General features: G+C 45.4%; 1 protein-coding gene across 1 annotated transcript in view; it reads right to left on the bottom strand.

Annotated features, from left to right (window-relative positions):
* Positions 1-1210: 1210 nt before the first annotated feature.
* The window catches only part of LOC139235405 (zinc finger protein 214-like), a 32293-nt gene continuing 17324 nt past the window's right edge, over positions 1211-16179 (bottom strand). Inside the window, exon 3 of the mRNA XM_070866535.1 lies at positions 1211-1353. Coding sequence (XP_070722636.1) covers positions 1211-1353 — 143 coding nt within the window. The remainder of the gene's footprint in view (positions 1354-16179) is intronic.

The following is a 16179-nucleotide window of genomic DNA, read 5'->3' as shown; positions in this document are numbered from 1 at the left end:
CACCATTGTTCATTGTACATATGTTTATATGTAACTTCAGGGCTGATGACCGGGCTGTGTGGCTCTTTGTCGGCCAGCGTGGACACGATGGGCCGAAATGGCCTCCTTCTGCGCTGTAAATTACTTTGTTTCTATGTTTACAAAGAAATGCCGGCGCGGCAGCCTGAAACTCAGGGGCCCAGCGAGCAGGCGGGGGATGGGGGGAGGGGGCGGAGGATGATTGATAGGGTCCCAGTGTGTGTGTGTGTGTGTGTGTGTTTGTGTGTGTGCTGAGCATGCGCGGTGCGGACCCGGTGCCTTTGGAGGAGTGGGCGGGGCAAGGGGCGCATGCGCGGCGTCAGTCACAACTCCGGGCGGTGGCCGGAGCGCGGGGGCTTGTGGGTAGTGTAGCCGCCATTACTGTTGGTCCTTTCAACCAACCTGTGCAGCAGCTGCGGCTGAAAATCAGCTTCACTGCCCCCGGACTGGGAGGTGGGGACATTTAGTAACATTTATCACTTTTCGAAACTGGTATTTGAAAGGTTTTAGAAGTGGAGCATTTACAGACAGAAAGCTGAAACCAAACATTACGTCAGGATCTGACAGGGTAACGTCATTCATTCGGACGTGAATATCATCGGCTTTGCTCATGGAACGGGAGGGCAGCGATCGCAGCACGTACAAATCAAACACGTGTCCCGAGTGTGGACCCGGATTCACCCGATCGCCTGACCTGGCGAGACATGTGCACCGTCACACTGGCGAGAAACCGGGTGAAGGTGGGCACGGCGGGAAGGGATTCAGTTCCTCGTCTCTGTTGAAAGTTAATCGGTGCAGTCACACCGGGGACAGTCCGTTCGCCTATTCTGTGTGTGGGAAGGGACTTGTTTATTCATCCTGCCTGCAGATACACCAGCGAGTTCACACTGACTGTGTTCTGACTGTGGGAAGAGCTTTAAAAGCTCTGGGAAGCTGAAGGGCCACGAGCTTGTTCACACTGATGAGAGGCCGTTCACATGTTTAATTACTTAGCAGCTTTTTGCCACTTTGCAAGTTATAGAAATTCAACTATTCTCATGGTTTATATTCAGTTCAAACTAGGAGAATCTTGTTCAGATGAGAACAAATGTTTTTATTACATGGATATTGTGTAAAAACAAGAGAGATTTTTCAAGTAAATTACATTGTTACAAAAAGCAATACTTAACAAATTATAGTCACAGCCTGTTCTCTATTGCGTCCTCTTGAGAGACCGTGGTGCCGACCCGTTATCCTCTTTTCCTTCTGAAGATGATTTTTTCCTGTTGTCTTGATTCGCACTGCCTTCCTGGTAGAAGAGCTGTTGCTTTATATCCCTTTCCTCCCATTCAAATGCTGTGAAAATCTGCAGCCGTTTTTAGCTTACAATAGATCATATTGACTACTGCCTTTGACCTACTATGTTATCTTTATCTTTCCTCGTTCTCTGTGGTAGGGCTCACTTCTCTGAGAACAGTTATACAGACCTTCACACACACAATTATACTGAGCTTGGCTTTGCAAAATTATGATAAGAATTGGTACATGCTGCATACTTTTATCTTACCTATTAATAATTTTGGCCATGATCCTTCCAGTTCTAAATGAAGCTCTATCAGCAGTTATAAAAATGAATAACATAATAATGGCTCAATTTACCATGATGCTTTGCTTCTCAGACTTTGGCCATTTTGAAACACGTTATATTACATGGCCATTTTCTATCATTTATAAACTAGTTTTATAGACAATCAATGCACATACAGGAAGTTACAAACGTAAAGGCTGTTCATTATTTAAAGACGTGTAAAATAAGCTTATTCATTCTAACTTCTAACATCTGTCAATAGCTGATATCTTACAATCCCTACCTTGAGGTGGAGGGACTTCCTAAGTTTTCATTTTGACTTTTGTCTAATCGGTTTTGGGCGGTTATAACGTTAAGTCATGTTTGTGTCTGGCGTATGAGATGCTTTAAATTGAAGATGTGCACTATTAATCATATTAACAATGTGAGTTGAACAATTAACAATAAATGTGAAATTATTCTAATCCAGGGAAGATTTTCTATATTAATCCCTATAACCTTTGGTTCCCTACCTTGTGGCATTCGTGCTTGACTGAATATACTTTAATCAAACTTTAAATTTTACATAGTTCCGCATCTCTGATCCTGATCTGAGTCATTACTTTCATTTTACGATTCAAACCTAATACTACAGAATTCCCCTCTATCATTTAAACCACTTTCGACAGCATCCTCAAATTTCACCATCTGTGCACCTATCCCACTTCTGTCACGTGTGAGGTAGGTATATTTTCCACAAGCCTTGAATGTAGTCATGACAGGTTTATTTTCCGGGTGGGTAGGTTTAATATGTGTCCCAATGCATGAGTACTGCCCTTCATGTTTTTTCCACCATCTAGGACAAAACAATTGGTTGTATGCTTTCTTTTCTGATGCTATTGTGCCTTGTTTTTTTTTCTCCCCACAATCCCCCACTCTTTTTCAGAAATCTCCATACCTGTCGGCCTTCCCTATCTCTAAACGGACATCTCATACATACTCCGTATACTTCTTTTATGTCCCACTGATCTACACCTTCCGTTATAGCACCACAACCTGCCGTGTATTCTGTTGTTACATTATTATCCTGCTTCATCCACAATGGGAAATGCCATCCATATGATTCATTATGTATTTTTTTAAGTCCACCAAGAACCAGTGGAAATGTTCCAAAAAAGAGGAGCTGAGTACATTTATCGTCTGAGAGTGTTCTGCAGTCCTGCTCTTCTTTCGTTGTCTATCCCAAACTTCCTAGTAGCAATAGAAGCGTATAGATCCACATCATTCACGTGCAAGAAAACCAAGCATAATATTTTTTCGTTCTGAACAGGTTTCATCTGATTGATATGGAACCATTTCAGTTTTGGTTCTTCCTTTAGGCCATGCGGAACATTCAAAACAGATACACCGCTTTGGGTACTGTTGAGGGGGATGACTCATCAGAGGGGAGCAGCAGCAGCCAAGTTCATGGTACCGTGGGTGGCTCTGCTGCACAGCAGGGCAAGAAAAAGAGTGGGAGAGCTATAGTGATAGGGGATTCAATTGTAAGGGGAATATATAAGCGTTTCTGCGGGAGCAACCGAGACTCCAGGATGGTATGTTGCCTCCCTGGTGCAAGGGTCAAGTATGTCTTGGAGCGGGTGCAGGACATTCTGAAAAGGGAGGGTGAATAGCCAGTTGTCGTGGTGCATATAGGTATCAATAATATCGGTAAAAAACGGGATGAGGTCCTATGAGATGAATTTAGGGAGCTAGTTGCTAAATTAAAAAGTAGGACCTCAAAAGTAGTAATCTCAGGATTGCTACCCGTGCCACATGCAAGTCAGAGTAGGAATCGCAAGATAGCTCAGATGAATACGTGGCGTGGTGCAAAAGGGAGCGAATCAAATTCCTGGGACATAGGAAGTGGTTCTGGGGGAGGTGGGACCAGTACAAACCAGACAGTCTGCACCTGGGCAGGACCGGAACCAATGTCCGAGGGGAAGTGTTTGCTAGTGCTGTTGGGGAGAAGTAAAACTAACATGGCAGGGGGATGGGAACCTATGCAGTGAGACAGATGGAAATAAAATGGTGGCAGAAGAAAAAGATAGAAAGGAGAATAGGAAAAGTGGAGGACAGAGAAACCCAAGGCAAAAAATAAACAGGGACACATTGCAGCAAAATTCTAAAAAGACAAACCTGAAGGCTCTGTGCCTCAATGCGAAGAGTATTCGGAATAAGGTGGACGAATTAACTGCACAGACAGCAGTTAACGGGTATGAAGTAATTGGCTTCATGGAGACATGGCTCCAGGCTGGGAACTCAACCTTTAGGAAGGATAGGCAGAGAGGAAGAGGAGGCGGGGTGACGTTGCTGGTTAAAGAGAAAATTAAATCAATAGTTAGGAGGGACATTAGCCTGGACGATGTAGAATTGGTATGGGTGGAGCTGCGGAATAGCAAAAGGCAGAAAACTTTAGTGGGAGTTGTGTACAAACCACCAAACAGTAGTAGTGAGGTTGGGGACAGCATCAAACAAGAAATAATGGATGTGTGCAATAAAGGTACAGCAGTTATCATTGGTGACTTTAATCTACATGTTGATTGGGTGAACCAAACTGGTAGCAATACAGTGTAGGAGGATTTTCTGGAGTGTATTGGGGATGGTTTTCTAGACCAATATGTCGAGGAACCAACCAGAGAGCTGGCCATCATAGATTGGGTGATGTGTAATGAGAAGGGACAAATTAGCAATCTTGTTGTGTAAGGCCCCTTAGGGAAGAGTGACCATAATATGGTAGAATCCCTTATTAAGATGGAGAGTGACATAGTTAATTCAGAAACCAGGATCCTGAACGTAAGGAAAGGTAATTACGACGGTATGAGGCATGAATTGGCTAGAATAGACTGGCAAATCATACTTAAAGGGTTGATGGTGGATAAGCAATGGCAAACATTTAAAGATCACAAGGATGAACTTCAGCAATTGTATATCCCTGTCTGGAGTAAACATAAAACGGGGAAGGTGGCTCAACTGTAGCTAACAAGGGAAATTGAGGATAGTGTTAAAACCAAGCAAGAGGCATATAAATTGGTTAGAAAAGCAACGAGCCTGAGGACTGGAAGAAATTTAGAATTCAACAGAGGAGTTCGAAGGGTTTAATTAAGAGGGGAAGATAGAGTACAAGAGGAAGCTTGCAGGGAACAGACAAACTGGCTGTAAAAGCTTCTATATACATGTGAAGTGAAAAAAGATTAGTGAAAAGAAACGTAGGTCCCTTGCAGTCGGATTCAGGTGAATTTATAATGGGGAAGAAAGAAATGGCAGACCAATTGAACAAAGACTTTGGTTCTGTCTTCACGAAGGAAGACACAAATAACCTTCCGAATGTACTCGGGAAGAGTGGGTCTAGTCAGTAGGAGGAACTGAAGGATATCCTTATTAGGCGGGAAATTGTGTTAGGGAAATTTATGGGATTGAAGGCCAACAAACCCCTGGGGCCTGAAGGTCTGCATCCCAGAGTACTTAAGGAAGTGGTCCTAGAAATAGTGGGTGCAATGGTGATCATTTTCCAACAGTCTATCGACTCTGGATCAGTTCCTATCGACTGGAGGGCAGCTAATGCAACACCACGTTTTAAAAAGGGAGGGAGAGAGAAAACAGGTAATTATAGACCGGTTAGCCTGACATCAGCATTGGGGAAAATGTTGGAATCAATCATTAATTGGAATCAATCACCAGTTCAAACTGTCACAGGACGAGAGAGTGGAGAGCACCAGTTCCAACTGTCACAGGAGCATCCAATCGTGCCCCGGTAACTGCCCCCAAAGGAAGTGGAGTGTGGGAAATTGCACTCCGCTTCCATTGAGGGGCAGTAAGGCCAATTCTGCGGCAGGAGCAGGACTTCCACGCTGGGGGCTAAAATTCCCTGCCCCAGAAGGTTATCGCCCCCAAGATGGGAGCCTGTGCGGGGAGGCAGACGGAAGTTGAGGGGAGACGGGGGCGGGGGATGGTGGGGAGAGTGGTGGAGGTGGGGGGCAGAGAAATCTAGGGCGGGGGACTGGAGGGGCCATATTGCAGCGGAGGTCTGGGGGGGCGAAGTGTGTTGGAGGAACGGGCCTGGGGGGTCTGTGCCTCGGTGCGGGGAGTGTTTGGAGTGGGGTGGACGGGTTGCCTGCGCAGATGGCGGTTTGTGGATGTGGTGTGGTTGGCGTTGCGGGGGCGTGGCTCCGCGGTGGCCGCGGCTGGGGGCTCGACATCCTGGGGTGTTTGGGAAGGATTCTGACGGGACGGGGCGGGTTGGGTGCGGGGGGAGTGTTCCCGGTGTTGGGTGGGTCCGGAGCCAGTGGGGCACGCTGTTTGGGGCTGGGATTGGGGGGGACTTCTTCACTCAGGGAGTTGTTGGCCTGTGGGGTTCCCTTCCGCGGAGAGTTGTTGATGCCAGTTCATTGGATGTGTTCGGGAGGGAGTTGGATGTGGTCCTTGCGGCTGGGGGGGTCGGGGGAGGGGGTGGAGGGGTCGTGGGGGTAGGTGCTGGGGTGGGTGATCAGCCATGATTTTGTTGAATGGCGGTGCAGGCTCGAAGGGCCGAATGGCCTACTCCTGCACCTATTTTCTATGTTTCTATGTTTCTATTAAGGATGAAATAGCAGCGCATTTGGAAAGCAGTGACAGGATCAGTTCACGGCAGCATGGATTTAAGAAAGGGAAATCATGCGTGACGAATCTTCTGGAATTTTTTGAGGATGTAACTAGTAGAGTGGACAAGGGAGAACCAGTGGATGTGGTGTACTTCGACTTTCAAAAGGCTTTTGACAAGATCCCGAACAAGAAATTGATGTACAAAATCAAAGCACATGGTATTGGGGGTAATGTACTGACGTGGATAGAGACCTGGTTGGCAGACAGGAAGCAGAGAGTCAGGTTAAATGGGTCCTTTTCAGAATGGCAGGCAGTAACTAGTGGAGTGCCGCAGGGCTCAGTGCTCGGACCCCAGCTCTTTACAATATACATTTACGATTTAGATGAAGGAATTGAGTGTAATATCTCCAAGTTTGCAGATGACACAAAACTGGATGGCGGTGTGAGCTTTGAGGAGAACGCTAAGAGGCGGCAGGGTGATTTGGACAGCTTAGGTGAGTAGGCAAATGCATGGCAGATGCACTATAATGTGGATACATTTGAGGTTATCCATTTTGGGGGCAAAAATACAAAGGCAGAATTTTATCTGAATGGTGGAAGATTAGGAAAGGGGGAGGTGCAACGAGACCTGGGTGTCATGGTCCATCAGAAATTGAAAGTTGGCACGCAGGTGCAGCAGGCAGTGAAGAAGACAAATGGTATGTTGGCCTTCATAGCTCGGAGATTTGAGTATAGGAGCAGGGAAGTCTTACTGCAGTTGTACAGGACTTTAATGAGGCCTCACCCGGAATATTGTGTTTAGTTTTGGTGTCCTTATCGGAGGAAGGACATTTTTGCTATTGAGGTAGTGTAGCGAAGGTTCACAAGACTGATTCCATGGATGGCTGAACTGTCATATGAGGAGAGACTGGATCAACTGGGCCTTTATTCACTGAAGTGTAGAAGGATGAGAGGGGAACTCATAAAAATGTATAATATTCTGATGGGACTGGACAGGTTCGATGTGGGAACAATGTTCCCGATGTTGGGGAAGTCCAGAACCAGGGGACATAGTCTTAGGATAAGAGGTAGGCCATTTAGGACTGAGATGAGGACAAACTTCTTCACTCAGAGAGTTGTTAACGTATTGAATTCCCTGCCGCAGAGATTTGTTGATGCCAGTTCATGGGATATATTCAAGAGGAAGGTAGATATGGCGCTTACGGCTAAGGGGATCAACGTGTACGTAGAGAAAGCAGGAAAGGTGTACTAAGGGAAAGATCAACCATGATATTATTTAATGGCAGTGCAGGCTCGAAGGGCCAAATGGCCTACTCCTGCACTTATTTTCTATGTTTCTATGTATGTTTCAATAGGCACATAACTGGATTTAATTTATCAATTATTTGATGTGGACCCGTCCATTTGAGTGGTATGTTATTCCCCAGGTTTATGTCTATTGGTATCCACATTTGGTTCCCAGTCATAGCCTCATATGGACTTACTCGTCGTCGCATGTAGTGTCGTGCTCGGACTGGAGTTTATGCAAGTCGATGGCTTGTGTTTTAGTGGCAGCCGCTACAGCAGATATCTGGGGAGTTTCAAAAACGCAACCTGGTACATTTAATCCGGTTATTGCAGATTCTTTAGCCAACTGACCAGCTGCATTATGGCCATTGTTATGGGGTGAGGAATCTTTCTGGTGGCCTATATGACAAGGGCGAGTCGTTTCTGGAGCACTTTCCAAAGTTTACGGAGGAGACCAGAATGTATTAAAATTTTACTATCTAACAAATAGTACGCAGTTTTTGGTATCGGTGCAAGGCCATAACTGCATGGCATACATAGCTTCTGTCAGACCAAATGTTTATTGCTTCAGATACTGTGTAGTGGGTGGCGCGAATAATGGCTACCAATTCTGCTTGCTGAGATGAGTGGGTGTTCACTCTGAATCCCATCCAGAGAGATAAGAGCAGTTGCCTGTATTATAGCTTGTTTTAAAGCATTTTACTGAATTTGTCTGGATATCTCCCCAGGCCGGTCGAAAGTCTGTCCCATACTCATTTTTCAACTGTTCATACAGAGGTTCTGTTTTATTTGCAAAATGCAGAATTAAATTCCTTTGATATCCTATCAGTCCCAAGAAGGATCACAGCACTGTCTTTGACACAGGCAGCGGAAGTGTCCAAATGGTGTCGACTTTCTGCTGACCAGGTTAATTTTAAAATTCTGAATGTAACTGGAGAAACAATCGTTTTTGTATTTAACAAACATCAGAAACACATTCTACACAAAAGGCAAAAGAGAGGGGATTTTCCCTTAGCTTGTAGCTTCGAGAAATTTATGCAGGCTTTTTTTAAAGGCACTTAACTTTCAAACCAATGTAATCAATTTTTAAGTTTTATTTTGACAGGTAAGTGAGCATCTCGGAATTTTTCAGCTTGTAATAACAAAATTGAAAAGACAGTGCTTTGTTACAATCTGAATTAATTTAAAATGAGACCACGCATTTATTTTTTTTACTGTAATCCAATTAAAACTTCCAAATCATTTTTTTAGCAACTATAACTTCGAGGCTTAAATTTTATCTTTTGTTAAACAAACCCATCCTTATTACAAACCCATCGCTGCATAAATCATAATTAAACTAACTAGGCACCTGCGTTTCTAACTTAAAATGTAATTCAATTTTAAGTACACATTGAATATTTTAACGCTCAATTTATTCATACTTGCATTTTTTTTCAATTATTTTATTTCAGCAACATATTTTCTAGTTCCGTTTTTTCCTTCCTTTGCTGAGTTCTTAGATCTTCCTACTCTCTCTCCTGCAATTCATGCTTATCCTGTTTCACAAGTTTCTATGCTACGCGCAGAGGTATGTTTTGTTTTCTGGTTTCTAACTGGCTTTTTTAGTTTAGTTTTTGAAGGCTGAGAACGCTGATAAGCTCCTACCAAACAGGAGTGCCGGTGGTGAAACTCAATCAGTATCTGCCCCAGTGTCATCTGGTGTTGAGTTGAGGTGACATTAGTTCAAGTCACGATACTTACTGGTTTTCGATAGCCGGGGGTTTGAGCGGAGCCTTTTTCTCATCCTTTTTAATTGTTGTGTCATTATTACCACATGATGTGGTATTTAGCAGTAAGAGAGCGAGGAGGAATGGCTCCAAATTTCAACCAGAATGAGCCAGACTCTCATTAAGATCTGAGCAGGTATGTTCCATCGTTGCTGCGGCTACAACTGCATGTTTTTACTCCCAACTAGTTGAAAAACTGTCGGATCGTAGCCTGACAAGGTTGATGGTCTGCCTCTCTTTGGGGTCGATGCAAAGCGTCCCTCATTGCTCCCCATGAGTTCTATAATTGTTTGGTGAGATGGCTATTCTATCTGCTTAGATCTTCGTTTTGAATCTCAAGATTGCGTAATTTTTCATTGCAGTCCTGCGTGATTTGCATTGATATTCTGCTGTTGCATTAATGCAGTAGCTGAGGCAAATTGACTCTGCAAATTCTCAATTTGTTTACTGTCTGAATCTATTTTCTGCAATTCTTCATTCTTAGCCGAATTTTGTTTTCTCAATGCTGATATCTTATCCTCCAATTCCGGCGGTAGCGTTGAGAGGCGGAGTAGGAGTTCGGGAGGCCTATAAAGGCTTAGCGGGAATCCGGGGACCGGCGGCAGCCTCAGAGAGGCAGAGCAGGAGATCGCTGAGGCCTATAAATGCCCAGCGGGATTCCAGGGATCGGCGGCAGTGTCAGAGAGGCGGAGCAGGAGATCACTGAGGTCTATAAAGACCCAGCGGGAGTCTGGGGATTGGCGGCAGTGTCGGAGAGGCAGAGCAGGAGATCACTGAGGTCTATAAAGACCCAGCGGGAGTCTGGGGATTGGCGGCAGTGTCGGAGAGGCAGAGCAGGAGATCGCTGAGGCCTATAAAGGTCCAGCAGGAGATCGGGGATCGGCGGCAGTGTCAGAGAGTCAGAGCAGGAGATCATTGAGGAATATAAAGGCCCAGCGGGAGTCCGTGGATCGGCGGCAGTGTCGGAGAGGCAGAGCAGGAGATCACTGAGGCCTATAAAGGTCCAGCAGGAGATCGGGGATAGGCGGCAGTGTCGGAGAGGCAGAGCAGGAGATCATTGAAGCCTATAAAGGCCCAGCAGGAGATCGGGGATAGGCGGCAGTGTCGGAGAGGTGGAACAGGAGATCACTGAGACCTATAAAGGCCCAGCGGGAGACCGGGGATCGGCGGCAGTGTCGGAGAGGTGGAACAGGAGATCACTGAGGCCTATAAAGGCCCAGCGGGAGACCGGGGATCGGCGGCAGTGTCAGAGAGGCGGAGCAGGAGATCTCTGAGGCCTATAAAGGCCCAGCGGGAGTCTGGGGATCGGCGGCAGTGTCGGAAAGGTGGAGCAGGAGATCACTGAGGCCTATAAAAGCCCAGCGGGAGTCTGGGGATCGGCGGCAGTGTCGGAGAGGTGGAGCAGGAGATCACTGAGGCCTATAAAGGCCCAGCGGGAGTCTGGGGATCGGCGGCAGTGTCAGAGAGGTGGAGCAGGAAATCACTGAGGCCTATAAAGGTCCAGCGGGAGATCGGGGATCGGCGGCAGTGTCGGAGAGGTGGAGCAGGAGATCACTGAGGCCTATAAAGGCCCAGCCGGTGCAGCTGCAGCAGGGCAGCAAAAAAGAAGTAGAAAGAAATCAAAAGGTGATGTCACAACCAAGGGGGTAAGTTTTTCTTTTTCTTTCTTTTATCAGTGAGTAAACTTTTAACATTGTTGTTGCCTCATTAAGTTAATCCAAGGATTAAGTCATGGCAGGAGAGCACGGGCACGTGTTATGCTCCTCCTGTACTATGTGGGAACTCAGGGATGCTTCTGGTGTCCCTGACGACTACGTGTGTGGGAAGTGTATCTGCCTGCAGATCATGACAGACCGCATTGCGGCACTGGAGCTGTGAGTTGATTCACTCTGGAGCATCCATGATGTGAATAGCAGGTTTAGCGAGTTGGTCTTACCGCAGGTACAGGGTCCACAGCCAGATAGGGAATGGAAGATCAACAGGAAGAGCAGTGCAAGCAAGGAAGTGCAGGGGACCCCTACGATCATCGCCCTGCAAAACAGATACACCGCTTTGGCTGCTATTGACTCATCAGGGGAAGGCAGCAGCAGCCAAGTTCATGGCATCATGGGTGCCCCTGCTGCACAGGAGGGCAGGAAAAAGATTGGGAGAGCTATAGTTATAGGGGATTCAATTGTAAAGGGAATAGATAGGCGTTTCTGCGGCCGCACCCGAGACTCCAGGATGTCTCAGTGCGGGTACAGGACATTCTGATAAGGGAGGGTGAACAGCCAGTTGTGGTGGTGCATATAGGTACCAAAGATATAGATACCAAAGATATAGGTAAAAAATGGGATGAAGTCCTACGAGACGAAGTTAGGGAGCTCGGAGCTAAATTAAAAAGTCGGACCTCAAAAGTAGTAATCTCAGGAGTGCTACCAGTGCCACGTGCTAGTCAGTGCAGGAATCGCAGGATAGCTCAGATGAATATGTGGCTTGAGGAGTGGTGCAGAAGGGAGGGATTCAAATTCCTGGGACATTGGAACCGGTTCTGGGGGGAGGTGGGACCAGTAAATACCGGATAGTCTGCACCTGGGCAGGAGCAGAACCAATGTCCTCGGGGGAGTGTTTGCTAGTGTTGTTGGGGAGGATTTAAACTAATATAGCAGGGGGATGGAAATAAAAGGGAGACAGAGTCAAAAGATAGAAAGGAGAATAGTAAAAGTGGAGAGCAGAGAAATCCAAGGCAAAAAACAAAGAGGACCACATTACAGCAAAATTCTAAAGGGGCAAAGTGTGTTAAAAAGACAAGCCTCAGGCTCTGTGCCTCAATGCGACGAGTATTCAGAATAAGGTGGATGAATTAACTGTGCAGATAGCAGTTAATGGATATGTGTAATTGGCATCACAGAGACATTGCTCCAGGGTGACCAAGGCTGGGAACTCAACATCCAGGGGTATTCAACATTTACGAAGGATAGACAGAAAGGAAAAGTATGTGGGGTGGCGTTGCTGGTTAAAGAGGAAATTGATACAAAAGTAAGGAAGGACATTTGCTTGGATGATGTGGAATCGGTATGGGTAGACCTACGGAATACCGACGGGCAGAAAACGCTGGTGGAGGTTGTGTAAAGATCACCAAACAGTAGTAGTGAGGTTAGGGACAGCATCAAACAAGAAATAAGGGATGTGCGCAATAAAGGTACAGCAGTTATCATGGGCGACTTTAATTTACATAAAGATTGGGCTAAACAAACTGGTAGCAATGCGGTGGAGGAGGATTTCCTGGAGTGTATTAGGGACGGTTTTCTCGACCAATATATCGAGGAACCAACAAGGGAGCTGGCCATCCTAGACTGGGTGATGTGTAATGAGAAGGGACTAATTAACAATCTTGTTGTGCGAGGCCCCTTGGGGAAGAGTGACCATAATCTGGTAGAATTCTTTATTGAGATGGAGAATGATGCAGTTAATTCTGTAACTCGGGTCCTGAACTGAAGGAAAGCTAACTTCGATGGCACGAGGTGTGAATTGGCTAGACTAGACTGGCAAATGATACTTTAAGGGTTGACGGTGAATAGGCTATGGCAAACATTTATAGATCACATGATGAACTTCAACAAGTGTACATCCCTGTCTGGAGTAAAAATTAAACGGGGAATGTGGCTCAACCATGTCTAACAAGGGAAATTAAGGATAGTGTTAGATCCAAGGAAGAGGCATATTAATTGGCCAGAAAAAACAGCAAACCTGAGGACTGGGAGAAATTAAGAATTCAACAGAGGAGGACAAAGTATTTGATTCGGAGGGGGAAAATAGAGTATGAGAGGAAGCTTGCCGGGAACATAAAAACTGACTGCAAAAGCTTCTATAGATATGTGAAGAGAAAAAGATTAGTGAAGACAAACGTAGGTCCCTTGTGTCGGACTTAGTGAATTTATAATGGAGAACAAAGAAATGGCAGACCAATTGAACAAATAATTTGGTTCTGTCTTCACAAAGGAAGACACAAATAACCTTCCGGAGGTACTAGGGGACTGAAGGTCGAGTAAGAAGGAGGAACTGAAGGATATCCTTATTAGGCGGGAAATTGTGTTGGAGAAATTGATGGGATTGAAGGCTGATAAATGCTTGGGGCCTGATTGTCTGCATCCCAGAGTATTTACGCAAGTGGCCCGAGAAATAGTGGATGCATTGGTGATCATTTTCCAACAGTCTTTCGACTCTGGATCAGTTCCTATGGACTCGAAGGTAGCTAATGTAACACCACTTTTTAAAAAAGGAGGGAGAGAGAAAACGGGTAATTATAGACTGGTTAGCCTGACATCAGTAGTATGGAAAATGGTGGAATCAATTATTAAGGATGAAATAGCAGCGCATTTGGAAAGCAGTGACAGGATTGGTCCAAGTCAGCATGGATTTATGAAAGGGAAATCAGGCTTGGCAAATCCTCTGGAATTTTTTGAGGAAGTAACTAGTAGAGTGGACAAGGGAGAAACAGTGGATGTGGTGTATTTGGACTTTCAAAAGGCCTTTGACAAGGTCCCACATAAGAGTTTGGTGTGCAAAATCAAAGCACATGGTATTCGGGGTAATGTACTGGCGTGGATAGAGAATTGGTTGGCAGACAGGAAGCAGAGAGTCAGGATAAACAGGTCCTTTTCGGAATGCGAGGCAGTGACTAGTGGAGTGCCGCAGGGCTCAGGGCTGGGACCCCAGCTCTTTACAGTATAGATTAATGATTTGGATGAAGGAATTGAGTGTAACTTGGAGTTTGCAGATGACACTAAACTGGGTGGCGGTGTGAGCTGTGGGGAGGATGCTGAGAGGCTGCAGGTTGATTTGGACAGCTTAGGTGAGTACGCAAATGCATTGCAGATGCAGTATAATGTGGATAAATGTGAGGTTATCCAGTTTGGTGGCAAAAACACGAAGGCAGAATATTATCTCAATGGCGGCAGATTCGGAAAAGGGGAGGTGCAATGGGACCTGGGTGTCATGGTTCATCAGTCATTGAAAGTTGGAATGCAGGTATAGCAGGCAGTGAAAAAGGCAAATGGCATGTTGGCCTTCATAGCTAAGGGATTTGAATATAGGAGCAGGGAGGTCTTACTGCAATTGTACAGGGCCTTGGTGAGGCCTCACCTGGAATATTGTGTTCAGTTTTGGTCTCCTAATCTGAGGAAGGACGGTTCTTGCTATTGAGGGAGTGCAGCGAAGGTTCACTAGACTGATTCCCGGGATGGCTGGACTGACCTATGTTGAGAGACTGGATCAACTGGGCCTTTATACATTGGAGTTTAGAAGGATGAGAGGGAATCTCATGGAAATGTATAAGATTGTGATGGGACGGGACAGGTTAGATGCGGGAAGAATGTTCCCGATGTTGGGTAAGTCCAGAACTCGGGGACACAGTCTTAGGATAAGGGGTAGGCCATTTAGGACTGAGATGAGGAGAAACTTCTTCACTCAGAGTTGTTAACGTGTGGAATTCCCTGCCACAGAGAGTTGTTGATGCCAGTTCATTGGATATATTCAAGAGGGAGTTAGATATGGCCCTTACGGCTAAAGGGATCAAGGGGTATGGAGAAAAAGCAGGAAAAGGTACTGAGGCGAATGGTCAGCCATGATATTATTGAATGGTGGAGCAGGCTTGAAGGTCCGAATGGCCTACTCCTGCACCGATGTTCTATGTTTCTATGTTTTTTTTTCTATGTTTCTCGGCCTTTGATTCACGTTCTGCGCAGTATGAAGCTGCATAGGTTACTAGATTCATCGCCTTACCCAGCTTCCATTTCTTAGCTTTAATCTGTTCATCAACAAAAATGACCGCATCCTTAACAGACACTTTCGGGTTTCTCCCTAGGCAATCTACCAAAAGTGTCTACACTTGCGACTCGCCACATCTTTTTTCTAACTTTTTCTGATACTCTTCCCAAAGACACTCCTCTGGCATTTTAAAATTAATTATTTTTAATTAAGCTTCCTTAACGAAGATAATAGTCACTATCAGTTGACGTAAATCAACCCACCTAAGGTTCGATCGGTGATCAAACTAGCTGCCTTGCGTCTGCTGTTTATACACAACAATCTGTTTTTAAATGGAGAGAAAAAAATACAAGAGTCCCCAATTAACTTGTTTAATAAGTATATTTTATTTTGTCAGCTATCTCTTTGTTTTGTCCCTTCGTGGTGGCCAGATGTAGTTTTTAACTACTTAGCAGCTTTTTGCCGCTTTGCTAACTATAGCAATTCAACTATTCTCAGGGTTTATATATAATTCAAACTAGGATACTCTTGTTCAGATCACACCAATTGCTTTTAATACAAATCTTCTGGAATTTTTTGAGGATGTTTCCAGTAGAGTGGACAAGGGAGAACCAGTTGATGTGGTATATTTGGACTTTCAGAAGGCGTTCAACAAGGTCCCACACACGAGATTGATGTGCAAAGTTAGAGCACATGGGATTGGGGGTAGTGTGCTGATATGGATTGAGAACTGGTTGTCAGACAGGAAGCAAAGAGTAGGAGTAAATGGGTACTTTTCAGAATGGCAGGCAGTGACTAGTGGGGTACCGCAAGGTTCTGTGCTGGGGCCCCAGCTGTTTACACTGTACATTAATGATTTAGATGAGGGGATTAAATGTAGTATCTCCAAATTTGTGGATGACACTAAGTTGGGTGGCAGTGTGAGCTGCGAGGAGGATGCTGTGAGGCTGCAGAGCGACTTGGATAGGTTCGATGAGTGGGCAAATGCATGGCAGATGAAGTATAATGTGGATAAATGTGAGGTTATCCACTTTGGTGGTAAAAACAGAGAGACAGACTATTATCTGAATGGTGACAGATTAGGAAAAGGGGAGGTGCAAAGAGACCTGGGTGTCGTGGTACACCAGTCATTGAAGGTTGGCATGCAGGTGCAGCAGGCGGTTAAGAAAGCAAATGGCATGTTGGCCTTCA

The sequence above is a fragment of the Pristiophorus japonicus genome, chromosome 23, assembly GCF_044704955.1.
Source record: "Pristiophorus japonicus isolate sPriJap1 chromosome 23, sPriJap1.hap1, whole genome shotgun sequence".
In the NCBI taxonomy this organism is placed as follows: domain Eukaryota; kingdom Metazoa; phylum Chordata; class Chondrichthyes; family Pristiophoridae; genus Pristiophorus; species Pristiophorus japonicus.
The sequence above is the reverse complement of the archived record's forward strand: the minus strand, read 5'-3'. Positions and strand labels throughout refer to the sequence as shown.